The sequence below is a fragment of the Myotis lucifugus genome, unplaced genomic scaffold (assembly GCF_000147115.1).
Source record: "Myotis lucifugus unplaced genomic scaffold, Myoluc2.0 scaffold_165, whole genome shotgun sequence".
Taxonomy (NCBI): Eukaryota; Metazoa; Chordata; class Mammalia; order Chiroptera; family Vespertilionidae; genus Myotis; species Myotis lucifugus.
In genome coordinates this window covers 2789418-2816883 of record NW_005871213.1, presented here as the reverse complement: position 1 = coordinate 2816883, position 27466 = coordinate 2789418, and the positions used below count along the sequence as shown (strand labels likewise).

Below are 27466 nucleotides of genomic sequence, written 5' to 3'. Positions count from 1 at the left end.
CACATTCCGGGCATGTGCCCTTGACCAGAATCGAACCCGGGACCCTTCAGTCGCAGGCCGATGCTCTCTCCACGGAGCCAAACCAGCTAGGGCACTACTTTATTATTTATTACTACCATTACTGTTATTATTACTACATAAGCAGTCTTAGTTACTTCACTAGTAACTGAAGTCTTTAATAAAAACAGATCCCAATTCTATTGCTATGCTTCAAAACGATATTTCTGCCAACATCGAAGGCATTCGTGGGGAAAGAAATGTTTCTTTTAATGGGCAAAAGGATGACACTCATACAAGTAATAAGCCTCCAGATTCAAAAGTGACAATAAACCCTGTTCAGTTATTTCCACCTCAGAAGTCGCAGAAACATTAAGAGGAGTGATGAGTCAGGTACCTTCATCAGATAACCTACAGACAACGTCCTTTCAATGAAATCCATCTGCAAACATAAGGTGGATAAGAAATCCATGTGGTTCTTCCGTTCCAAAGATCTCAGGCAAAGAACCCAGCCTGACAGGGTCACCGTACAGCTCCGAAATGGAGGCTTCAGCTGAATTCTCTCCGCGTGGGATGGAATTGCTGTCACTGCCCTGGAAATGAGTCTGTATGTCTTCTTTTGTTAAGAGGAGTTTCTACATAAGATGCAGACATTACTGTCTCTAAAGCTATTTTTAAATGTTGGCTCATTCTGTAGGTACCAGCATAGCCTTTTCCAGTGATTTAAGTTTCACTCCTCTGGGCGTAGTGAATCACATGTGTGTGTTTGTACATATCTTTCTTCCAGTAACTGAATGCATCTCTGCCTGTGAGTGTGGAGGTTTACTCTGCTCTGCACAATTTTCAGATTTTATCTTAGCAGTCGAATATACTGGAAACATATCTGTAGGGGCCCATGTTTCATTCATAGAGGCTAATTTGACTATGTCCTAAACATGGTCGTGTTTAGCCAGTTTACACTGGACAGTGTGTTTTATCACAGACACTGTCTTCTACCTGCTGACCACCATCAAGCAAAGCCTCTTGAACCAAAAAATAACTAGCCCGCCTAACCGGTGTGGCTCAGTGGTTGAGCGTCGACCTATGAACCAGGAGGTCAAGGTTTGATTCCTGGTCAGGGCACATGCCTGGGTTGTGGAATCGATCCCCAGTGTAGGGTATACAGGAGGCAGCCGATCAGTGATTCTCTCTCATCCTTGATGTTTCTATCTCTCTCTCCCTCTCCCTCTCTGAAATAAAATTAAAAAAAAAAAAACTGGCCCATTGTTGATGTATATCCAAAACTCAAAAACAAACAGGATTCTCGGGGCTCCAAACAGAGCATTTCCCCCCAAGCCAGTTTTAAGCATATTGAAATGGACTCATTTGACATAAACATACAACCAAGACATTCTCCGCACTGAATTAGGCAGTTTATTAGGCTCCTAATTTCCATGTCTAGAATGTGAACATGGATTTACATGCATTGTCTCATGTTGTGGATCTTACATGCATGTAGCCTTCAGTCAGCTGGGCCTTTGATTCTACTTGTCAGTAATTGATAGCTCAATGTGAGTAAATGACAAACACAGCATGATACATAAGCCGTAGCAACAAATCCCACCCAATCCCACTTATCTTCTTTTTTTTTTCCAAAAGCATATCACAACTCCTTCTTGTAAAAATAAATTTCAGAACAAGGCATTTAATTCACTTCACTGAGAAAAATAAAGACGATTCTATCATTTCGGAGCAATGAATGTCCAACTATGGCTGAAAGGTACGCCCTGAGAAGTAAATGATTTTAACGAACCCATTGAGGTTTATAAAGCTGTGTTAACCTATCGCCGCGAAGGGACACAAGATACAGGCACAAACGTCCCTGCTCATTTGGCTGTGCAATTCTCCAAGGACGCCATGTTATAAACGTCCTCCTCATCTTCAATGCTTGAGGCGTCTGTGGAGTCAGGATCGCCCACCACAATTCCCACAGGAGAGAGACTGCTAATGAAGGCGTGCATCCGCTGGGCATACATGTCCCTAATGTTGAAGTAAGGGAGCTCGTGACCCTTCTCCGCCGGGTCCTCACTGCACGGGTCCACGTCAATGTCCTTTTGCTTCTGGTAGTACTTGGAGAATTTGTTGAAGATAATGGTGATGGGCAGGGCCACCACCAAGATGCCGCAGATGATGCACGTGCTGGCGATGAGCTTCCCAGGCACGGTGACGGGGTGGGTGTCTCCGTAGCCCACAGTCGTCATGCTGATGGTGGCCCACCACCAGCAGATGGGGATGCTGGTGAGGCTGGACGTGTCGTCATCTTTCTCCACAGAGTAGATGAGCACAGAAAAGATGGAAATGCCCACTGAGAGGAAGAGGAGCAGCAGCCCGACTTCATGGTAGCTGTGCCTCAGCGTGGCACCTAGAGACCGAAGCCCTACTGAGTGCCGGGCAAGCTTGAGAATTCGGAAAATCCTCATCAGCCTGAGGATCTGGACCACCTTGCCCATGTTCTCGATGTCCTCACTCTCTTCCTCCTTGGTGTCTACAGCCAACGTGGCATAGAAGGGAATGATGGACACAAAGTCGATTATGTTCAGAGGGTGTTTCCAGAATTTCTTTTGACAGGGAGCAGCCATGAGCCGGATGGCAAGCTCGCTGGTGAACCAAGCGATGCACGCGATCTCCACCCCTTCCAGCACCGGGTCATCCACCTCGCCATCCTCGTTCTGGAACTCGGACATGCTGTGGATACACATGGCCACAATGGAGGCCAGCACCACGCTCAGGGAAGAGATGGCGATGAGCTTGGCAGACAGGCAGGAGGCTGGGTTTTCCATGCGAATCCAGATCTTCTTGCGGAGCTGGCCAAATCGCAGCTTGTCAAACTTCTCCAGCTCCTTCTCGAACAGAGACGACTCTTCAAAGGAGGAGTCGGTACTCACATCGTTGCTTTTCTGGTCCCAGTCCTTCTCGTGGGTCTCCTCCTTGCGCTCCTGGTAGCGGTTGCTGCAGCAGGAGTCGATGAAGAGCTCGTTGATGCCCCAGTACTCGATCTCCTGGCAGAAGGAGAACACGCACAGCTCCTCCATGACGTGCAGCTTCCCCGTGTAATAAAAATTCAACACATACTGGAACAAGGAGGGGTTCCGATCGAAATAGTACTCTTTGTCGGCCACGCTGTAGTCATCGCACAGCTCCAGGATGGCCTCTTCCGAGTGGCAGGTGAGCAGCTTTCCAAGTCTGGTGTGTGGAAAGCGCAGGAGGGTGCTCTGGTCCACGGACTGCTTAAAGCCCCCCACGTTCAAGTTGACAAGTTCCTCGTCTGGTCCAGGGCGATGGAAGAACTCACCAAAAACCATGGTGGACACAGGAGGCAGAGAGCTGGCCGGGCAGGGAGACGAGGCAGGTCACGCTGCACCTGGAAGGAGCACAGGACGGCATTAGTGCTGCTCCTCAGGCCTGGCCACGCCTATTTATAACCTGCCCTTTCCAGGATGGGCCACATTAAAGGCCCAAAGACTATGGTTCATAAATCCATATTTTAGGAAAAAGAAAAGATGGCCATATCATTTTTATGAACACCAATTCTTATTTCTCTACTAGAAAAATGTACCTTCCACCCTCCCCCAAAAAAGCAATGCATTTTGGGTCACTTACACGATACAAGCATCTCCAGTCTCAGCCAGGAGGCGCGGCGTTTGGGAATGCTCAGTGCTGATGGGATAGGCTAGTGCCGTCCAGCCTGTAGCTCATCGCTCCTGGTCCCCGGGGCTCTGTCATGCACCCTCAGAAACAGCTCCCTCCTCTGCTCGGCACCTTGCCCCCAACCCACACATCACTGGGGGCTCAGCTCAGCTCTCAGCAAAGAGGTAGGCTTCCCCTTCTGTTCCAATGTCTCACTCCTTGAAGAGAAAGCCCTGTTCCCTATGCTTGGAGTGGACAATCAAGAGGATATAATTATCTCCCTGTCCTTAAGTACCCTACATCTTAAAGGTATCGTTACACTTCATGGGATGGTGTTTCAGGTGTACCCACCGGGGAAGAAACCTTTTTAAGTTAATTGCACTATCAGTTTCCTGACACAAACACTCTCCTGCCTCCTCCGTCCCCTCACAGACCGTCTCCCACACACTCCCAGTCTATGGCACCCAAGTCTGTACTGGCCCAGTACATACAGCCTGTTTTTAGTCCTGACACTAACCAGGATGGACTGGACCCATTTCTCAGAGAGAAAATAATAGATTTTGAGCATCATCCAATACAATGATGTTTCCTCAGAACAGATGATGCAGACAAAACAGAGACAGGAGATTGTCATATGAGCTGAGCGACAGGGGAAAAGGGAATTCTTGACACCAGGCACCAAAGTGTATGCAAAAGCCACTTTGTACATAGGTAAGTCCTCACTTAATGTTGTTGACAGGTTCTGTCACATTAAGTGAAATAACATATAACAAAACCAATTTTACCACAGGCTAAATTGATAGAAGCGAGAGTTAAGTTCCCATGACATCTGATAAAAGCAGTAACAAAACGACATTGAACGAAATGATGCTGTACAACCATCTAAAGATCTGTAGGCAAGACCACCAAACAATCTTAATCAGTGAGTGGACCTGGTTGTATTTGTGACTGTGATGTAGAAAGACCCTGCTGTCTCAGGGCTGGGGCCAAAGAACCAGGACTGCAAGAGAACAGGAACGAGGTGAGAGGCCCCAAACTCAGACAGCAGTGGTGTGTAAAAGAGGAAGTGACAAATTAAAGTGAAGTTTATAAAACTGACAATTCTTAGTGACTGACTGGAAAGAAGGGACAAGGAAGCTGAAAGGCTAAAGGAGGGTGTGCCTTCTACTCGGCATAAGTGAGTAGATGGTGACACCATCGGAGGAGGAAACTGTTAGAAAGGAATTTCTTTTTTTTAATAATTTTTTATTGATTTCAGAGAGGAAGGGTGAGGGAGAGAGAGATAGAAACATCAATGATGAGAATCATTGATCGGCTGCCTCCTGCACACCCCACACTAAGGATCGAGCCCAAAACCTGGGCATATGGCCTGACTGGGAATCGATCCGTGACCTCCTGGTCCATAGGTCGATGCTCAACCACTGAGCAATGATAGCCGGCCCAGAAAAGAATTTGTTTACCCCCTATGTTTACAGAAAGCCAAGGCTTTTGGGGAGACAAGTGATTTCCTCTCAGAAAAGTACACACCAGAGGACACGGCCTTCTGTCATCTACCTCCGCAGGAAGCCTACGGTCATCAGGAAGACACGAGCATTTTCTCCTGGGACACCATCTATGTGCTCACATGAAACCAGAGACCACAGCATGGCCTGACACACCGTTGAATAGATTTGCTGACCTCTTCAAAAGACATGATATTTTCCCCACCTCTGTTTTCTAATTTTAGTTAGATATCTTCTTTGAAGAACCTAAATCAGAGCTCATGGCTTGGTCCAGATATTTATGGAACTTCATCTCTCTGAAAGCAGGCTTAAGCGCATGGCAAGCATAGGAGTGACATGCTCCAAGGAGCTAGCTTTAGCTAAGCCGGCACTAAGACTTTAATGGATGTTATCTTCTGGTGGATTGCTTTTCATCTCCTTGGCTCTCCTGAAAAGCCCCAGCGATAGAAAGCCAGAGTCTGCCTTCATGGTACTATCTGCATAAGTCGGTCTCATAATCCTTGGGTATGCAATCCATTTCCCAATCGTCCTGCTTCTCTAAAGAACACTGTTATCACCCATAAAATCTCTTCGTGCCTGTCCTCCTTGCTTTTTATTCACTCCAGGCCAGTGTAGAAGCTCATTAGGAGGTCCCTTCATTCCACAAACTCTAAGCATAATAAGCCACACACATCCTAACAGCAAAGGTTTCTTTTTGTGGGGCTTGCCACAGACAGAAAAAGGAACGCCTCTCTGGGTCAGGTCAAACGCTTCAGCTCAGGGAAGCTGAGCCTCTCCAAGTCACAACGGCCGGAGTGCAGTGTGGGTTTCCTTGGCTGTGTGTCCCACAGCGCCCACAGCAGGTACTGGGTGGGGAAGGAGTTCCCACGTTTCCACACTGTAGGAAGGTTCCCTTACATGCCCACAGCCCCTCGCAAAGGCAAACATTCCTGTCATCATTTGTTCCTCACAATTACCCTAGAATTTTAAAGAGATGAGCAGGCATCATGCAGCTACTAAGGGTTAGAGCAGAAGCTTCAAGCCAGAGATGCTTATGCCCACCCTCATGCTCTGGACAGCACGCTGGCTCACATGTTCAAAGTGTCATCAAGAAAAGCAGATGCTGAACATCATGACTTCCAAGATTCCTATATTCTGGCCAGTATTTATTTAACAGCCAATCATTTACTTCTACTTAGAAAACATTTTCTAGCCCTAGCTGGTTTGGCTCAGTGGATAGAGCGTCAGCCTGCAGACTGAAGGGTCCCAGGTTCAATTCTAGTCAAGGGCATGTACCTTGGTTGCAGGCACATCCCCAGTAGGGGGTGTGCAGGAGGCAGCTGATCGATGTTTCTCTCTCATCCATGTTTCTAACTCTCTATCTCTCTCCCTTCCTCTCTGTAAAAAATCAATAAAATATATTTTAAAAAAGAAAAGAAAACATTTTCTAGCTCAAAGGTAATCTATAGCTGTTTATGTATTATTTATGTATTTTATGTATTTGTATACATATTATTTCGATATAACTATTTATATATGTATAAATAGTAACTGTAGGTTTATATAGGAAGGTAAATACATAAAGATATATACACGTGTGTGTATATACATTAAACTATACACATACTAAGTAAAAATAAGTCAATTCTCTGTAAGTGTATAAAACTGTCCTAATTCTGACTCAAAATATAGAAAAAAAACAAAATAAATAAAATTTATTACATAATAGTAAAAATTGTATGGAAAAACATACAAATGTTGCCATGAGCAACATTAAAAAGATAATATGGAGGAAAAATATTTGTCACTTACAGCACAGATAAGAGGTTAGCATACCTTTATAAAAAACATAATGACAGAGGGAGAAAGAGATAGAATCATCAATGATGAGAAAGAATCATTGATCAGCTGCCTCCTGCACACCCCACACTGGGGATCGAGCCTACAACCTGGGAATGTGGCCTTGACCAGAATGGAACCTGGGACCCTTCAGTCCGAAGGCTGACACTCTATCCACTGACCCAAACCAGCTAGGGCAGGTGCACTTTTATTTTAGTACCCCCACAAGATACTATAATGTGTTTTACAGTTCTTCTTACCACCACCACCACCCCCCACAAGTCTGCTCATTGCTGTCACTAGACTCTAAGCCAGTGATGGAAAACCTTTTGAGCTCGGCATGTCAGCATTTTGAAAAACCCTAACTTAACTCTGGTGCCGTGTCACATATAGAAATTTTTTGATATTTGCAACCATAGTAAAACAAAGACTTATATTTTTGATATTTATTTTATATATTTAAATGCCATTTAACAAAGAAAAATCAACCAAAAAAAATGAGTTCGCGTGTCACCTCAGACACGCGTGTCATAGGTTCGCCATCACTGCTCTAAGCTCTTCCATGGAAGGAATTATGTTATGTCATCTCCACAGCCACAGCCCCTGGTGTTAATTGCTGCCCCTAGTCTAGTGAAAGATATTCCCTTTTATCTGGAATAATTGAAAAAGGCTATAATGCTTTTGTCAGTGAGTTAACAGAATGATCAAACCAAGCATGGTGAAATGAAAAGCCTCTGGTGGCCAAACAAGTCAGTTAAACAAATGAAATGGGTCAGTTAGCGAGTGTGGTGAGCTGTCCACACTCGAGAGAGGCAGAGGCTACCCAGTGCCTGAGCTCTTTGTGGGAGGAGAGGGCCAGTGCAGGGCATCTCTGGTGCTCCGGGAGAACCTGGAGATCCTGTTTTCCCTGGGGGATAGCTCAAGTCTAATTAGAACTGATCCACCATATCTGCAACATTACGGGGCTCAAATGAAAATGTGTCCCTGGGCCGGGGACTTCCTATAGGTCCCCAACCTGTGACCTGTGCCAGACTCTTACCCACCCCAGCTCCCCAGCACCCATTTTAAGCTAGACCGACTCAAATGGACACAAACAGAATCTTGTCACAAAAACAGTAGTGTTACTCCCTTAAGTCTGAACTACAAACTTCAAAAGTGGGGGGAGAGGAGCAATGTGAACATGGAATCTTCCCGGGTTGGCCTACGCATCCCCCAATACAACTTCACCTAATCCTTCCCGGCTGGTGCTCTCCCTTCCTCCTTAGTCACCTGCCCCACTGCCCAGTGACTTCATAATCTAAATGGTCTTCCTGGTGTGCAACCTCCATTTGTGTCATGTACTGTAAGGTTCGTTCTCACCTGCCTTTGACAAATAACGGTGCCAGAGGAAATACCATACCAGAGAGGAACTCTTACCCTTGTGGTGTTGATGTCACACACTCTGCCCTCATCCTGGCCAGTGGGATGTCCATCGTCATCCAAGAAGCTCCTCCCTTCTTCCCCCACTGGAACGTGTGGTGCACAGAGGCATTGAGTGGCCACAAAGAAGAGAAGAATCCTGCTCTCCGGTTGTGCAAAGCAGCCGCCAGGAAACCACTCTCACCTGCAGAAGAAACCATCCATCAAGTTGTAACTCCAAGGAGGAAACACACCCAAGACAAGACATTCTAGCTCACACTCAGCACACGGGAGGTTAGCCCACGTCTCAGACCCCACTTAACTCTCAGGAAGGGACAGTCTTTTCCCTCCATGGAACCATCACTCCCACTAAACTCATGGATCAAGAGGCATCAGCTCAAGCCTCAGGATTGACAACCACTCTCAGGCTGAAGGACTCTCAGATCTTGATGACAGTGGACACTTGGGGCATCTCCAGGGACCCCAAGGCCAACAAAATAAGGCACTGGACTTAGGACTGCAGTCACTCATCTCCCACACAGTTTCTTCGAGGAGTGCTGTTTTCCTAGCTGATTCATCAACGATATACTTGCAAATCTCTAATGAATACATTTTAATTCATTTCCAAGACCGAGTTCTGAGTGTGACTGCCCTAACAGAATTAACACTCGTGCTCTAATTTAAAATCAATAGGTTTCGGAGGCTGGCCAAATTCGATTTTGCTTTATTTTTTCACTGTTCTTTTTCACAGATTAGAAATGACTATACGTGCCGGGTCAGAGTCCTCTGGTTAATGCATGGGTGTACGCATGCGGGTCTGCATGCTTGTGTGCGTGGCTGTGCATGTGGGGGGTGTATATGGAGGGAGAATTAAGTTTGTATCAAAACAAATAAAAGCACAAATTTCCATTCTCTCTCTGAAAAAAAAATAAGCAAGCCAAAAAATTGCAGTTCCCAAAAAGGTAAGCCTTGCCTCATGTGGACGCATTCCCATAGCTTCATATTAGTATCTAAGCATCCGTCCATTGATTTCCATGTTTTCCAATCAATGCCAGGTCCAAAGGTGTGGGTTTGGGGAGGAAGAAGGAAAGATTGATTCTGAGCTTCAGAAAGAGACTGAAAGAAGCGCCTCTGGCAATGTCCGTCGTTGAGCAAGCATTCCTTATCATCTGAGATCTGCAAGGCACCGTGGCACAGGGATTACAAACAAGATTCAGAGCCCGCCCTCTCCACCCCCAGGAGCCCACAGGCCCCAAACCACACATTAAACAATAAAGGTGTCCTGACAACATCACGGAGGCAACGGAGAGGAAGCAGAGCAGAAGAGTTTCCAGGTTGGTCCCAACAAACAATGGGCAGGCAACCCTTCCATGAGTCCCGCCTCTAAGAGAGCTGCTAAGGGAGATGATCCCAGAAAAATGCAGCTCCTCCCAACCAAACTGAACTTCTGAGATAGGGTTCTTGACAGCAGAGGTAGAGAAATCTCAGCGGGGATAAATAAAATCAACTCAGGAGCTAAAATAATCCTCCTCCTCTTTTTGCTTCTCCCTCTCCTCCTCCTCCTCCCCCTCCCCCTGCTCCTCCTCCTCCTCCCCCTCCCCCTCCTCCTCCTCCTCCCCCTCCCCCTGCTCCTCCTTCTCCTCCTCCTCCTCCTCCTCCTCCTTCTCGGCCTCCCAGCAGCCTGTCATGGAGTCAGCCTCAGCTACTTGCATTCACATAAAATGAAGAAATGCTGCTGTGCCTTCTAAGACAGACAGTCATCCTATTCCTTTCAGACTTCTTTCCAAATGCAGCACATGTTAAGGGAAAGTGAAATTAACTGAAATAAAGAATTAACAAAGTGGCTGAAACCGGTTTGGCTCAGTGGATAGAGCGTCGGCCTGCGGACTGAAAGGTCCCAGGTTCGATTCCGGTCAAGGGCATGTACCTTGGTTGCGGGCACATTCCCAGTAGGGGGTGTGCAGGAGGCAGCTGATCGATGTTTCTCTCTCATCGATGTTTCTAACTCTCTATCTCTCTCCCTTCCTCTCTGTAAAAAATCAATAAAATATATTTTAAAAAAAAAAGAATTAACAAAGTGCTTAGGCTGTTGAGCGCTTCTAAGAAACCCCAAGCACTGCTGGGCACCAGCTCATCACAGAGGGACAGGGCTGGCCCAGGGACAGACAGACTGTGAGGTTAGCCAAGTTTATCTTCTCTACAGAAATGGGTACCTAGTGGGCCCTCTGTCAATGCCTGGTGAATAAGTGGCATCCCAGGCTATCCCTTTCTCTCCCCCTCCTCACAAAACTCAGAACCCTTTCTTGTTGTTAATCCTCACCTGAGGATATTTTTTCCACTGCTTTTCAGAGAGATAGTGGAAGGGAGGGAAGGAGGAAGAGAGAGAGAGGGAGAGAAAGAGATAAAGAGAGAGAAACATCAATGTGAGAGAGACACATAGATTGATTGCATGCGCCCCAACGCGGTGCCGGGAGTGAACCCACAACTGAGGTAACTGCCCTTGACCAGGAATTGAACCCACGGCCCTTCGGTGCATAAGCCGATGCTCCAACCAGTGAACCAGGGCAAAACTCAAAATTCTTATACCTTGCCTCATTTTCCATCACTATGATTTCTGTAAAAAAAAAAATAACAAAAAAAAAACACCTGGATTTGGGGGGAAAGTGTACCTTTAGGTGTGAATGTATGTCATTCACACCCCTCTTAGGGCATTCACATTCTAAGTGCAGCCTCCTCACAGAAAATGATAACCAGCATTTTCTGAGTGCCCACAGCATGCCAGGAACCTTCCCAGGGGTTTCACACAGGTCACCTCTGTCCTCAGCCACTGCAATTGGTAAATGCTGTTATTCCCAATGTTGTAGGTGGGACATGAAGGCTCAGAGAAGCTGTTCGCCCAGAGCCCACACCTAAGGAGGGCCAGAGCCAGGACGCAGGCAGGCAGGTCTGCCTGGTTTCAATTAGTGTAGAAAATCCAGACCCACATTTAGCTGTTGGGGCGGGTTCTTCGAATTGGGGTTCAGGAAGGACTGAGAGGAGTGGGCAGAACAAGCCCCCAAACAGCAGGCTCTGGGGCAGAAAAATGCGCACATCTAATCCATTCTCCCCTCTGCTTAACAAGCCGCCACGGGTTCCTGTCCCTCTGTGTCCCGCCCATGCCTCTCTGCCTCTCCGTGTGCAGCTGATCAAAAGAAGAGAGTATCTCTTGTGACCGAGCACATAAGCAGGTGTTGACTTTGCTGAGCGATTCAGCAGGATCCTAGCAGAACTCATCAGCTTCACGCAGTGCTGCTAGTCTCCCCAGAATCCCCCTCTGCACACTGTGAGGGGGAACTCTGCCTCATCTGTGCACAGCCCTCCAGCGCGGCTCTATTTCCTGGTGGGCTGATGGCAGCATTCAAAATGGACCAAACGACCGCCTCGGTTATTGAGAGGGGGAGGTGAAGAGAAGGCGGCCTGCTGCGCTCTTTCATCACCCAGAGACCTGACATCCGATCTTGGAACAGAACGAGGAACATCAAGCGGACAAGCAGACAGGACACAGGAGGGTAATGACCGCCGAGAGGTCTCAGAATCACAGCCATAAGGTTGCCCATCAAAGCTTCAACTAACATCAGTGCCTGAGAGATGAAGGCAGACACTGCAAGTCACGTGACATGTGTCCTCTGAACCTGCACAGAATCCTGAGTGGCCCTGTCACTGCCCTGCTCACATTCTTCTAAAATGTTGCCACCTCGGTGCCACCCAATAGGCTGAGAAAGCCTCCAGTTAGGGACCGTGTCCTAATATTGATCTTCATATGAATGACCCCTAGTACACCATGGTGCCTGACACGTTTTTATTGAACCGATTCCTCTCCCCCAAGCTGGCCAGACTAGAGTAGATTAATTAAAAGAATCAATATGGACCCTGGCCAGTTTGGCTCAGTGGATAGAGTGTCTGCCTGCAGACTGAAGGGTCCCTGGTTCGATTCCAGTCAAGGGCACATGCCCCGGTTGCAGGATCATTCCCCAGAAGGCGGCATGCAGGAGGCAATTGATCAATGATTCTCTGTCATCATTGCTGTTTCTCTCTCTCTCTCCCTCTCCCTTCCTCTCTGAAATCAATAAAAATATTTTAAAAAAAGAATCAATATGGGTCAGGAAAGGCAGCTGGTTAGAATGGAAGCAAAGCTGATTGCCAAGACCCATTCCGGCACTTTCTAAAGAAGAGTGTTATCGCGATGAGTTCATCTTGAGTGGAGTTTTAAGTTTCCAGACCTCGGGGTTTCAGGTATGATTACCTCGCCCCAAATCTCCCTCGTCTGATTCCAGGATCCTGGAGACACCTCCTGACAATTTCAGTTCCCTGGCACTTGCCACCCGGGAGTATGTGAGCTATGCAGCCAACACAAGTGTTCACTCTGTCCACCAGTTCTGTTGACTAGTGTGACCTCGTAAGGTGGGGAAAGTTTTAGTGCTCAGTTTCCTGTGGGTTTCTATGCAAGTCCATTTCTGAGAGTCTGATCGGCTCTGGGACACTGGTGAGTGAGTTTCCAGAGTTGCAAGGCTGAGAGAGAGCCCAACCCTGACCTGTGCCAAGTTTCCAAGTAAATGGCACCTTGGAGCCCCCTCCTGGCAGCCAGCCGGCTTCCCTGGAGACGTCCGGGTCTGGCACACGTCCACAGTGAGGTTTCTCCATCTCGGCACTGTGGGCATTTTGAAGGCAGGTGATTCTTTCTTGGGGGGGCTGCCCTATGCCCTATAGAATGGTTAGCAACATCCCTGGTCTCTACACAAGGTACCACATCTCCTCCCCATCCCCAAGGGTTGTGACATTGTCCAAGGTCCCCCTGAAGGACAAAATCATCCCCCATTTCGAACAGCTGCGTAAGAAGACCGCAGACACGTGTTTGGAAGCTGTAAGTTCAGAAAGCTCCGAACCACAGATTGTCCTAATACTTTGGCTGCTGACAGGAGCTGGGGATCTCCCTCCCCCCACCCCCGATATGCTTGTCCTTTCAGAGTTCAGTTGTGGCATGTCTGGTGTCAGACAAGCAAAAGTTGGCAAACGAGGAAAGATAAAAGCAAGGTTAACCTTTTGTTGCAACTCAAAGCATGCTCCATGCGATCTGAGTCTAGAGCAGTGACGGTGAACCTATGACACGCGAACTCATTTTTTGGTTGATTTTTCTTTGTTAAATGGCACTTCAATATATAAAATAAATATCAAAAATATAAATCTTTGTATACTATGGTTGCAAATATCAAAAAATTTCTATATGTGACACGGCACCAAAGTTAGGGTTTTTCAAAATGCTGACATGCCAAGCTCAAAAGGTTCGCCATCCCTGGTCTGGAGTAAAGGTTAGTGGTTTTCTCTGAGAGTCTGTCTTGTATTTGCTAACACTGTCTTTGCCAGGAAGACACACTCGCACTAAGACAGTTTCAAAGGCGTGGCCGGCCTGGCTGCCTGCAGAGGGTCGGCTCTGGCTGAGCCCACTGCTCCCCAAAGCTCCGAGCTTGGGGACACTCACTGAGGTCCCAGGAAAAATGCAAACACGTGTCTGTTTTGTAGTCTTGCCACTATTCGTCCACCACAGACCAATTCCCAATAAATCAGAAATGAAGTAATAGCCATAAGAATGAATGGGAATTTCAGCCCTACCTGTATCTTGCTTAACTAATGAGAATTGTGGGAATTGTGATCCAGGGTTTTGCGTAAATAAAAGGAAAATATCATGTGCAGACCACCATAATTGGAGTTAGTGTGCCAGAAAAATTACACTTATATTTATTTGTTTATTTTGTTAATCCTACCTGAGGATATTTTTTCCATTGCTTTCAGAGAGAGTGGAAGGGACGGAGGGGAAGAAAGAGAGAGAGAGAAAGAAAGAGAGAAAAACATCCACTGGTTGCCTCCCACACATGCTCCGACTGGGTCAGGGAGTGAACCCGCAACTGAGGTACATGCCCTTGATTGGGAATTGAACTCGAGACCCTTCAGTCCAAGGGCTGACACTCTAACCACTGAGCCACCGGCCAGGGCAAATTGTACTTAACATTGAAATCCTATAAGGCAAGGCAATCAGAATAATACGACACCTTCAGGTGATTCAGACAGATTACTCAGAATATCCCCACACTGCTTACTATTTCCAAGTTATCAAATTTTAAGGAGTACATTAAAATATGAGAAATCCTTGAATTTATAATAATTTTTTCTAATTTTTGATCTGTCATAAGAAGAAAATAAAAACTCCTTGGGTCTAATATATTCAAGGATTAAAGATGAATTTCTAAAAGTTCCGGTCTTCAGAGAGAAAACCCAGAGAATGCTTTCCCACGTAAAGCCTCTAAGTTACATGCAAAAGGTTAATATCCATTCTATTGCTCTCGGCCACCCAGAACGAGTGAATTCCAGAACTCCCTCAGGCTGGAGGCCTGGGCATCACCACAGCCCTTTCCTCTCCTCCGGTCTGTGTTCCTAGACAACCTCCGGGGGGGCGGGGGGGGGGGGCAGAGGGAGCCAGCCAGCAGGCTGCTGCTGAGTCATTGCTCAGCTCCAAAGATAAGCTACAGAAGGAAAGTCCTGTGCAAGGGCGAGCACCTCCCAGGAGGAAGCCAAACCACACAGCCTCTGCCCCAGCCTGGGCACCCCCACGTGTCCACAGGGTTCCGGCCACTCTGAGTGGCCCAGGTGACCACCGCCATTCCACTGGCCCCGGGAAGGAATGCCCAGCCCTGGCTCCCTCCACTCTGCGGGAGTCCCCAGCAGCAGGGCTGGCCAGAGGCAGGGGCTCTGGCCTCAGCCAGGAAACTGTCAGCAAAGCAGCCCCCCTGAGGGCTGCAGACCCTGTGCTCAGCCTCATCTGTTTTCAGTGGCTGATGCATCGAACGTCTGCACGACCCTGATAAAAAGAGGAGCGGAAAGCAAGCCGCCCGGAAGGGGACAGGGGAAAACATATCACACCAGGATAATGGGGGTGTAAACCGGTTCAGGAAAACCTCCCGGAGAACACTGTGCAGCAGTGTGAATCACAAAGTTCCACGTTCACACTGGGAATGTATCCTGAGGAAATAAATCAGACCGTGTGCAAGGATGTGTGACAAGGATGTTTACTGCATCATTAATTATTCATAAGAGGGAAAGCCAAAGGCTGCCGAAATGTCCATCGCTACGGGAATGATTACACGGGCTAGGAGGTGGCCACTCAATAGAAGACGGTGGCCCTGAAAACAGTGAAATAATAATACAGGAGCTCCTGTGTACGGAGCCAGCCCTGTCCAAGTGTCTGCATGTCTGAGCCCACTTAATCCTCAGAATCCTCCTACAAGTAGTGTTTTATTGCATTCCTTTTACAGATGGGGAGACTGGTAAATAGAGATGTTAACTAGCTCTCCCGGGTCAACAGCTAGTCAGTGACAGCTTCATGGTTTGAATTCAAAGAACAATGCTCTAAAGCCATTCTCTCAACCACTGAGCTCCCTGCTTGCACGTGCATGAAAAGATAGTCACGGCATGCTAAGTAAACAAAGAGAGGAATTAATACAATGTATGGCAGGATGTGATCCTTATAAAATAGGTCTGATTTTTATACAATGAAAAAAAAATCGATGAGACTATACACCAAAATGGTAAATGCATTCTGTCTGGTGATGGAATTGGGGGTGACTGTGGCTTTCTCTGTACCTCCCAGCATTGTGTGAAAATGTTTACAAGTATTGCAAACCACGTAAGAAAACAGTTATTGTCCGGCCATCGTGGCTCAGCGGTTGAACGTCGACCAATGAACCAGGAGGTCACCATTCGATTCCCGGCCAGGGCACATGCCCGGGTTGTGGGCTTAATCCCCAGCAGGGGGCATGCAGGAGGCAACCGATCAATGATTCTCTCTCATCATTGATGTTTCTGTCTCTCTTTCTCTCTCCCTTCCTCTCCAAAATCAATAAAAATATATTCTTTTAAAAAGAAAGAAAACAGTTATTTCTACTCGGGAAAAGAAAAGGAGCTAAGCAGCCTCGGTCAGGATTTGGGGAGGGGGCGTGGTCTAGACATCGAGGGAACTTACAGCTGTGGGTGCTTTTCAGCCCGTGTGCTCCTGTGTCGTTTGCAGGAATCACAGGCGCTGCTGTTCATTCACACCTGCTTTATGGCAGGCACTGATCTGAGACGACGGAGAACAAGAGGCAGTGTGGGCAAGAGTCTGCGGGAACTTAGAAGAGCTCATAGGAAGGTAAGCAGGTAAATAAATGATAGCACTCACAAGGCTGAATACAACAGGTACCATGAAGAAAGGTACCCAGAGGCGCTGCAGAAGTCCAGAGGAGGCAAAGGGTCCCTCCGGGACAGGGACGGAGGGACAACCACATGAACAGGTGACATTTGAGCTGAGCCCTGAGGGTCCGGTCAGATAGGAACAAGTAAAGGAGACAGTAAGAGTCAGAGGCCCTTCTCCAAGGAGTGGAAGGATCATGTGCAGATGGAGGGTGGGAGGGTCAATGGGGGGAGAAAAGGGGGATCTGTAATACTTTCAACAATAAAGACTTCTTTAAATGATCATGTGCAGAGACACGGGGACTAGAAAGCTTGGGGGATGGCCAGGGTGGAGCCCTGAGATATTTATACAGATCATTTCTTCTTAGAATGTCAAGAACTCTGTCTGTCCCATCCACACTTTGTCAACCAGCAATAACCGAGGTGACCAAGGTCCCAAGGAAAGGAGAACAGAGTACGTGTGAATCTGCTGAAACTCCTATCCCCCTTCCTCACTTTATTTTCTCCCCTTCACGTTTATCAATTCCTAAAATACACTTAGCGACATATACTTGATCTCTTTCTCTTGGGTACGGCGTGTTTCCCCACTCAGCTATGAGCTCCATGTAGGCAGGAATGTTTGTTCATCTGACGCAAGACCATATCCTCGGTGCCTGGCACCTTATCTGACACATAGTATGTTCTGAAAATTATTTGGTGACTTCATTAATGAATTGATTAGTTGGCTGACAATAGTTAGGATTAGGGTAAGGGACAGCTACTGGCTGCTTCCCGTTCATGTTGAATTTTAATCTCTCTCTTGTCCACTGTTTTACTGGGAGAGAAAAAAATCATAGCAAATGTGCTTGTGAAACTGCAGTCACCACAGAAGAACAGTAGCTTCTTTATCAGCCACTGCAGAAGGGAGATACAGATTTCCCTTCCTAAAAACAGTCTGCATCAAAGACAAGATAGATATGTTCTAATGCACGCACGCACACAGACACACACACACGCGCACATTCACACATAATAAGTTATTGGATCAAGCTATATCATAAAACAAATACAAAAAAACTAAATGGAAAAATTGGCATGTGGCATAAAACTAATAAAAGCACTAACCCAGACTGCAATAGAGCCGATGCTGGTTGATAAGCTCACCCCACAGACCCCACCTGGCCAGTGATAAAAGGCAATGGACAGTATCCAAATGCATGAGGAAATGCGGATAACAAATCCCCACATGGGCTCTGCTCAACTTATCCTGCTTCTGTGAAAAAGGTAGAATTATCCACTCGAAGGCACTGCTGCTTGCATAATAAAATAGCAAACATGCATTGAACACAGGTAAGATCTGTAGTTGGCAGGGCTGTCTTCCCAGACGCAGAAGGCCCCTCACTCTGTTCTATACCCTGGTGGTGCTCTGTTTTAATAAGAACAGCCAAGGCTAAGACTGGACTCCTTGTAGTTATAAACTGTCAGTCAAGGACAACGAGAGAAAGTGCTACTTTCTATCACATGCATCCTTATAGAGATATGCTCAAGACAATCACAGATTAAAAATTAGCAAAATCAGCCCTGGCCAGGCTGCTTAAGGGTTAGAGCGTCACCCACAGACCAAAAGGTCACAGGTTCGATTCCAGGTCAAGAGCATGTACCTCGGCTGCAGGTTCCCTAGTCCTGATAGGGGAGTGTGCGAGAGGCAACCAATCAATGTGTCTCCCTCACGTCGATGTATGTCTGTCTGTCTGTCTGTCTGTCTCTCTCTCTCCCCCACCGTCCCTTCCACTCTCTCTAGAAATCAAAGGGAAAAATATCAAGTGAAGGTTTAAAAAAAAATCAAAGATCCCCAAATTCCTCTTTGCAACACAGCTTCTTGAAATCATTTTTTACACTCATTCTTCCTTCTCCTCCTACAATTCTTGCCCTAATACCCCACTAAGTGTTTTAGCTAAGGTGGTGCTCTCCACTTGTTCACCTCCAGGTGACCCAACCTGCAGGACGCTCCTCATGTGCACGGGACTCCCCTGTCCCACACACTCTCACTGCCCACCTTCCGGCCCTTGCACTTCACTGAGGTCTCTTGTCTCATGACCCATCCTTTGGTTTCCTGTGAAAGTCGGCTTCCTCTTCCCAAACCTCAAATCTGGCCATAAAATAAAATACTCGCAGGGGCCAGGAGGGGCCCAAAAAAAGGAGGCCACCTGGCCACTGAGGCAAGTGGAGCGCACCAGCCCGGCTCAGGGGGCTGCTAGCCCTTCCTGTGGGCTCCGGTGGTCGGATCTCCCAATTTGTAAAAACGTTCACACTTCTTTGTTTTATGGGAACTTGCCCTATGTTTTTACACGTTGTCAACCATTGCTTTTAATGTTTTGACACTGTAAGCCGAATCAAACCCGTCGGCAGCCTGAATACAATCTGTTGGCCACAAATGTGTGTGCTCTCCCCAGCCGAACAGATGTGTGGCCAAAACGTCCATGCAACTTTCCCAGAGCGTTCATTGTTGACCTTAAAATACAACCTAGAGCAGTGGTTCTCAACCTTCCTAATGCCGCGACCCTTTAATACAGTTCTTCATGTTGTGGTGACCCCCAACCATAAAATTATTTTCGTTGCTACTTCATAACTGTAATGTTGCTACTGTTATGAATCTGATATGCAGGATGTATTTTCATTGTTACAAATTGAACATAATGAAAGCGTAGTGATTAATCACAAAAACAATATGTAATTATATATGTGTTTTCCGATGGTCTTAGGCGACCCCTGTGAAAGGGTCGAAACCCACAGGTTGAGAACCGCTGATTTAAAGACTGTGGAAGATGAAGGAATTGCCCTAACCGGTTTGGCTCAGTGGATAGAGCGTCGGCCTGCAGACTCGAGGGTCCCAGGTTCGATTCTGGTCAAGGGCATGTACCTTGGTTGCGGGCACATCCCAGTAGGGGGTGTGCAGGAGGCAGCTGATCGATGTTTCTCTCTCATCGATGTTTCTAACTCTCTATCCCTCTCCCTTCCTCTCTGTAAAAAATCAATAAAATATATTTTTAAAAAAAGATGAAGGAATTTCAGGAATCAAGGAACAGACCAAAATAACTACCTGAGTAACAGATACCTCTCTCTCCAGGACCTCCAAGCCACATTAGTGGCCAAGCCAGTGACGTCATTTTGCCCCACTTTTCACTAACATCCTTCCCTCTCCACGGGCGGCCAGAGGGTATTGACACAAGTCAGAATGTGTCAGTACTCTGCATAACCCTTCAGTGGCTCCCTCCTGTCTGAACTCCTCAGATTTCAAGCGAGAACTTCCCTGCCTGCCTCTCGGGCCTCAGTGCCCACCAGCCAACTTCAGACCCCTCTGCCTCAGCCCCATCAAACTGTTTCTCACCCCTAACCCTATGGTGCCCTCTCATTTCCAATCCTCATCGGAGCTGTTCCCTCTGTTCCCTTCGTTTCTATTAATTCCAGTTTTGTCCTCCAACAAATCAGCTCCAGTTCACCTCGTCCTTTGATGTGCCACAGGCTCGTGCACACACGTCTAATGCTCACAGGCACCTCTGCTTTGTGCTGCAGAACCCGGATGCTCAGCAATGTCACTGCTCCACAGTGATCTCCGTGTCTGGTCCCCAGCAGACAGGAGGGAGATGTGTGGTGGAAATAGGACTAAATGAACGTTCTGCTTACGTGTGAAAGACTAGGGTTTTCCTGCTCAAAATAGAGGGGCGAAGGCTGCTTGGGGGTGTCTTCTGGTCATCCAGCCTTTCCTGGGGGCTCCAGGACACTGGGGTGCGATTGCGGGACCACACTATTGGTCTCTGCTCCCAGGCTGAGCACCTGACACGTTATGCATCTCCAAAGGATTGGAGAAAAGCGTTTCTTGCTGCTGGAAGACAGAGTGCTGTTGCCAAACCATAAATCCTCAGCATATTGTCAACAAAACTCTCAGAGAGCCAAGTGCCTTTTGCTCTAGTAAGTTGCCACAGTGACTATTTCTTGGGGTAAAAAGTAAAGGGGGTTCTACTAAACTTTTAAAATCTATAAAAAATAAATATGATGGTTTATATGGCTTCTGATCCATTATTTGGAAAGTAGAAAATAATGTTGTTAGGCTTCACAAACATCCCCTCCTGCTCAAGGACGTCACGCTAGAAGGAATTTTAATGCTCTGCCCAGAACTACCCACTATGACTAATTCCACACGTCATCAACATGAAACAATTATAAAAGAATGAGATCCCCAGGCAATGCAAGTGAAAACGATTTCAGTTTGACTTATGAGAATTAATTCTCGCACCTCTGCTTTCTCCGGTCCATTTTCTAAGTGCACCCACCTTTCCCTAACTCCCCAAGTTCTCCATGCAGAGAAGGTGGAGTGGGGCAGAGCTGGAAGGAAGCGAGGACACCTTCCTTCGGAAGAGCAGGCACGTCTAGCAGCGAGCACAGCAGTGACAGCTGACAGCTCAGGACCGAGCCCAGGGGACAGCTCTAGGCAGGTCCCTGGACAGGTCAGCCTTCCCCTCCCCACCCCAGACACTGGAAGTCCTCACTCCACAGGACATAGGAGTGCATGCTGGGGGGGGGGGTGAACTTTGCATAGCCTGGGGGGAAACATGGCTTTCTTTCCCTGATTTTCACAAAGTTTCCATGCCTGTGAGTGTCCCACTCAAGTGAGCTGAGTAGGAAAATTCAAAATAGTTCCACACCTGACTATTTCGGTAGCTTCTGAAGATGTTCCCAATAGAACAGTGCAGAGTTTGGGGGAGATGGCTGTTGTTTGTCTGTTACATAAACTTAGGAAAAAATATGGTACTTTTTTCTGAAGGGGTCATCTTGTTCTTTAATGTGAAATCATAGAAGTTATACATTGAATTGCTAAAGTTCAAACTCGGATGGTATTAGATGAACAGAGGCTAAAACATACAACATAACAAAAAATTAACTTGGCTGTGGATTCTAGACCAGTGGTTCTCAAAATGTGGTCAAGGGGACCCCTGGGGTTCCCAGGACTCTTTAAATGGTCCATGACTATTTTGATCAAAATTTTTTATAATAAACTAAGATTTTGTTTTCTTGTTTCATTCTCATTCTCTCACAAGTATCCAAAGGAGTTTTCCAGAGGGTATATGATGTGTGAGAATGTAGACTAAATGGAGCAGCAAATTTAAGAATCTCACTGTCTTATATTAAAACAGACAATAAATACACTTATAAAAATGTAAAACAATGCCACTCTTACATTACTTTTGCTTTGAGAAAATATAATTATTTTTATAAAAATGTGCTAGTTATATTAACATTTAATGATATTATTTATTAAATGAATAATTATTTTAAAATGTATCTATTTTCTTGTTTTTAATCTTTATTGTTGAAAGTATTACATATGTCCCTCTTCTTTCCCCATTGACCTTTTCTTAAGATGTATCTATTTTAATTTCTACTATAAATATTGACAGATAGAAACCACATTAACAAAAGCTTTTAGGACATTCTCAATAATTTTTAAGCATATAAAGGTCCTGAGACCAAAACATTTGAGAATGTTATTTCATAGCATTGGAATATAAATTTTTTTCAATTTTTTAAATTGTGGTGAAATACACATGACATAAAATGGACCATTTAACCATTTTTAAAATATTTTTATTGATTTCAGAGAGGAAGGGAGATGGAGAGAGAGATAGAAACATTAATGATGAGAGAGAATCATTGATTGGCTGCCTCCTGCACGCCCCCCACTGGGGATCGAGGTAGCAACATAGATCAACACTCAACCACTGAGCCACATCAGCGGGGCCATCTTAACGGTTTTTTAGAGTCCAGTCAGTGGTATTAAATGCGTTTATAATGCTGTGCAACCATCGCTGCCATCCATCTCCAGAACGCTTTTCATTTTGTGAAACTGAAACGCTACACTCAATATGGTACTTCTGTGTGGTTTGTCTACTTCTGTCCGATCAGCTAAGCCGTCCACACTAATGAGCACTCTGCCTGCTCCAGAGTGTGTATCTGTGCAGATGCGCATGTGGTGTGGGGCCCTGGTCCTGGGAGAGAGAACTCCATACCCTGCACAATCCTGCAGTTCCACTTATTCCAAACCATCTCACCTCCCGCTCCTTAGGACTTAACTACATTTGTGGGGTAGTCGGAAACCAAACCCCCATACCTAACCATGCTTACATGGGAGTATTTCCAAGTTGCTGAGACTCACTTACAAATGAAGGGTGTAAAACAGGGCTTGCTAGGTGCTCCTAACTGTTGATGTGGGTGATGGAAGTGACCGGTAAAAAGAAACTTACAGCAAACCCATTAGAGTTCAGGGCCACGTCACGTAGCTATGGCCCCTGTACTCACTTCAAAGCCCTTGTCAAAGAGAGCAGATGTGCAGCTTCCACATGTTAAGCCTGGAGCAGCTGAGAGACAAAAGCTCAGTCCTTATCACCAGAGAGGTGCACCATGCCAACATTCCATTTCTAATTAGATCAAGAAGTTTGGGGAAACTGCTTAAAAGGTAAAGTTTTCAAGGCATCTTATAAACTTTCATGAGATCCTTTTCTGGCATATTTAGAGAGCCTACATTGTAGGATTTGTGATTTAAGGAAATGATGAGAAGGTATGGGGATAGTGATACCTTTATTCACTTTGGCAAAGATAGATAGATGATGATAGATAGATAGATAGATAGATAGATAGATAGATAGACAGACAGATAGATGCAGATAGAGCACTGCCACATAATGGCATTTTAATTTATACTTTCAGCAGAGAGGAGGCAAGCTTTCCAAGAAGGCTCAACCGTGAAACACCTTGTGGCTAAATCTTGGCCAGGCAATGCCTTATCACCAAGGGGAGGAAGGCAGGTGGCAGTCTTATGACAGTGGCTTCATGAGGGCACAACAGTTAGAAAGCTGGGATCTTAAAAAAAAAATTTAAACTTAAAAAAAAATACACAAGACAAACACTACTCTGAAGATATGATTTATTGAGCTCAAAGACAAAAATGCTGAAATAACTCTGCCAGAACCCACACCTATAAACCACAGTCTTGAACCACGGAGTTCTCCCATCTCTTTGATCAACTAAATTCTTTACCTTAAGTAAATCCCAGGAAATGCTTTCAGGTTTCCCTACGCATGCCAATCAGGGCGTAAGAAAGCCATCCCAGTCGGTGGAAGAATGAGAGTAAAAAATGTAAGCATGTTCAAGTCCAAAATTTCAGTCTTCTGGCATTCCTTTACCTCAACACACAAATGATTTGCCAGGATACAAGTCAGCATTCCTGGAAGAAGTCTTCCAGAGGCAGCAAATGTCTTAGCTGATCTTTGGAGTAACTTTCCATTCTGTGCTCCTATGTAAACTCTCATTCCCTAAGCATAAACTGATCATTGGGTATCCTATTGCTCCTTCAAAGCCCCATCAGACTATCTGTTATGTTCACGATTGATCTTTAGGCCAGCAAATTCTTCTAAACATGAGTTCCCAGAGGACATGACAAATGCACTTCTTTTGTATCTTTTTACTAGTATAAGATATCCATGGGTACAATGGAAGTGTCTCATGTAATGAGGAAGACCAGGTAAGGAAGTGTTCCCCTGAGAGACAAGGCCAAGGCTCTCCACCTGGCCTCACCCCACAGATCCTGGAGAGGCTTAGCCTCTCCTCACCACCAGCCTTTTCACTGGTGTCTCTCTATTTAAGTCAGTTTGAAAGCAGCTTATTGGTGATCATCAAAGAGCAAATGATTAGAATCTCACCACAAATGTTCCCACACATCCACTCAAAGTTCTCCTAATTCAATTTATGAAAAGGATCCAAATTACCACAAATAAATGAATGACTCCATTGAAGAAGAATATTTGTAGAAAGGTAACTATTTTTTTATCGTAAAATCACCAGGCTGAGTGGTTGGAGAGGGGGGCGGGGGGAGAGGGGGAAGCGGAACAAGGAAGGACAAATGATAAGCTCAAATTTACCCAGCAATTGGAGACAAAGCCAGAGCTAGGTTTCAAATTTCTAATCTTCTAGCAGTGCTAGCACCATTTAACTCACACACAGAGATGTGTATCTGCTGATTTATTAAGGAGCTGGACTCAACTCCCTAACCTCAGCCAAGGCCACCTTCCACACAGACACAGGCATATACACAAACTCTGTTTCTCTGTTCCCTTTCAAAACCAACCTCCCATTCTTTTTCACTCAGTCCCACCTGGCTGTAGGTCCCATCTCTCCCCCACACCTCTTAATAAGAGAGCCGATTGCCATTCTTGAATCTCTCTCATCTATTCCTCACAGCTTTCACTGACGATCTAAAAATACAAATTGGCTCCTGAACCTCCATTAATTCCCTCCCGGAGCCCTCAGAATAAACTCTTAAGATCCTGAAGTTGGCCTAAAGAGCCCAGGAGGATCTGGCCCATTCTCCTCTCTGACCTCCTCCCAGCCACCCAGCCACCTGGTTCTCTTGGAGCTCCCCCCACAATGCTTAGTGCTCATCCTTGCCTTAGAGTCCTCATACTCTGGCTCAGCCTGGGAATCTCTTCCTCAGAAAGGTCTTCCCAGCTTCCCATCTGAACTAGCCCTCCCTACCCTTGCTATCCTCCCCCAGGGAGTTCTTTAGAAAGCTTGCCACTACTAAAAAGTTTGCACTGATTTGTTTACTATCTCACTCCTTACCCATCTCACAACCATCCCCCATGTCTGTTTCCTTTAACACTGCATACATACCCAGCCCCTGGCATAATACATAACACTGGGTAAGTACTCAAATACGAGTTGAATGAAAAAGCGTACATATTTGCATATGCAAAGTGTGTGTGTGTGTGTGTGTGTGTGTGTGTGTGTGTGTGTGTGTGTGTATGGCTACACAAGTCAATCATGAAGTCAAAGTTGGTAAGAATTTGCTGGGTGCTCAGTTGAGGATGAGCTGCAGGAGGCTTCATTCATTGGGGATTTCAGCAAGCACGCTAAAGCCACTGCTGTCAACATTAACTGCTTCTCTATAACATGATTGGCCAAAAGCAGATCTTGGGCTTTTATCACTCAACATGTGTGCAATTAAAGACAGTTTTATATAGTATCTACTCCAAGCAATCCATGGTGCACGGCTCTGCAGGATTCCAAAGAGAGTGAGAGACCCGTTGCCCACAAAGAAAAATACTACAACCTAGTCCAGTAACTATAGCTCAACAATAAGACTTCCTTTTTATAGGGAAAGGGCAGGTGTGGGTGTGCTGCAAAGTGGCAAAAGGTGACCTAGAGGAAGGATAAAGGATGAAAATTCTTCAGCTCCTAGTGCTTGCTTCAGCCACACATAAACTAAAATTGAAACGATACAGAGAAGATTAGCATAGCCCCTGCACAAGGATGGCACACAAATTCGTGAAGCGTTGCATATTTTTTTAAAAAATCAGCTTCTATATTTTATTGCACATTCAGAGGCCAATAAAGGTCAATTGTTAACCATATGCCACCTCTACCTATCCCCATCCTACAGGGCACAGTGTTAAGGCTGTAGGGATATGCAAGGAAGAAGGAATCTCACATTGGTTCTGCAGCCAGGTGGCCAGGGGTTCGAATCCTGGCTTCACACTGTCCTAGGTGTGTGGCTTTGCACAAGCTACTCGGTGTGTCTCTTTTTGCTCATCTCGAATGGGGTCAGAATAGAGCCACCTCCTAGGTTGTCATGCAGATGAAATGAGTTAATACACGGAGAGCTTTTAGTTTAGTGCCTAGAACAGGGCAACAATAAGTGTGAGACACTTCCTCCTGGGGTTGTTCTGAGGATTAAATGAGATAATGCCTGGGAAAGTGCTGAGCAGAGTAGCTGCCATAGATTACGCAGTCAGTAAATGGTACCCACTAAAAACAGGAGGAGGAGCCCTGACCAATTTGGCTCAGTGGAAGGAGCATGGTCCTGTGGACTGAAGGGTCCCAGGTTCGATTCCGGTCAAGGGCATGTACCTTGGTTGTGAGCACCTCCCCAGTAGGAGGTGTGCAGGAGGCGGCTGATCGATGTTTCTCTCTCATCAATGTTTCTAACTCTCTATCCCTCTCCCTTCCTCTCTGTAAAAAATCAATAAAATATATTTTTTAAAAATAAAAATAAATTTTAAAAAGGAGGAGGAAAGCCCTGTGGTTCCTGCTCTCTCAAAGCCGACACACGTTCCAAGCCTACTAGTAAATGCCAACCCCAGAGCACACCGAGGGCTCTGGTAGGAGAGGGGGAAGCAGAGTCTGAGGAGGATGACAGGGAGGGAGAAAACCACTGGAGACAGGGAGGTGTCTGATCTGCAGGCCCCACTCTTCCCCTCCTTCCTTAAAATAGTGATATTAATAATGATGATGAAGAAGGAGGAGGGGGGGGAGGAGGGGGAGGAGGAGGAGGGGGAAAAGGAGGAGAAGAAATACTTAGCTGGTGCTTTGCTGGCACACCCAAGCTTCAGAGCACTGGGTTTTTAATATTTTAGTATTTCTGAACAGAACGAAGATTGCTTCCAACTTCCCAGTTTGCTCTCATACACTTGACCAGCAAAAGTTTAGCGTTGCTGCCCTCGTGAATGGGTTTATTCAGGCCAATTTTCCAGAAAATCATAGCTCAGACATAGGACTGGATTAAAACAGATCCTACCACCTTCCCCTTAATATTCAAGGCATGCTGTGGATTCAGAGTTCTTAAGCACTTTGCTACGACTCTCTACCCCCTACCCCAATATTGATCATTCCTAGTTCTAAAAAGACAAACTTAATATTAGAACAGGAGAAGGGAGGACGTCTGGTGGAAAACTAAAAATAAGCAAACAAACAAACACACACACACAGGGACTGGACTGAGAGCAGAAAACTTCGTCTGA

At 46.0% G+C, this 27466-nt stretch overlaps 1 protein-coding gene and 1 non-coding gene across 4 annotated transcripts in view; one reads left to right on the top strand and one right to left on the bottom strand.

The window, feature by feature from the left end:
• Positions 1 to 1390: 1390 nt before the first annotated feature.
• Positions 1391 to 27466, bottom strand: part of KCNS3 (potassium voltage-gated channel modifier subfamily S member 3) — a 28187-nt gene continuing 2111 nt past the window's right edge. Inside the window, exons 1-3 of one of the 3 annotated variants that reach the window (XM_014461997.2) lie at positions 16432 to 16447; positions 8400 to 8586; positions 1391 to 3397 (exon numbers count right to left, since the gene is read on the bottom strand). In XM_014461997.2, coding sequence (XP_014317483.1) covers positions 1863 to 3338 — 1476 coding nt within the window. In that variant the 5' untranslated portion in view covers positions 3339 to 3397; positions 8400 to 8586; positions 16432 to 16447 and the 3' untranslated portion in view covers positions 1391 to 1862. Of the gene's footprint in view, positions 3398 to 3636; positions 3746 to 8399; positions 8587 to 16431; positions 16448 to 27466 lie in introns of those variants that run through there. The other 2 variants (XM_014461998.2, XM_023759903.1) reach the window with 2 other exon arrangements.
• LOC111827445 lies at positions 25910 to 26014 on the top strand. Its single transcript, XR_002831025.1, has one exon. It is a non-coding gene; the product is annotated as a U6 spliceosomal RNA (small nuclear RNA).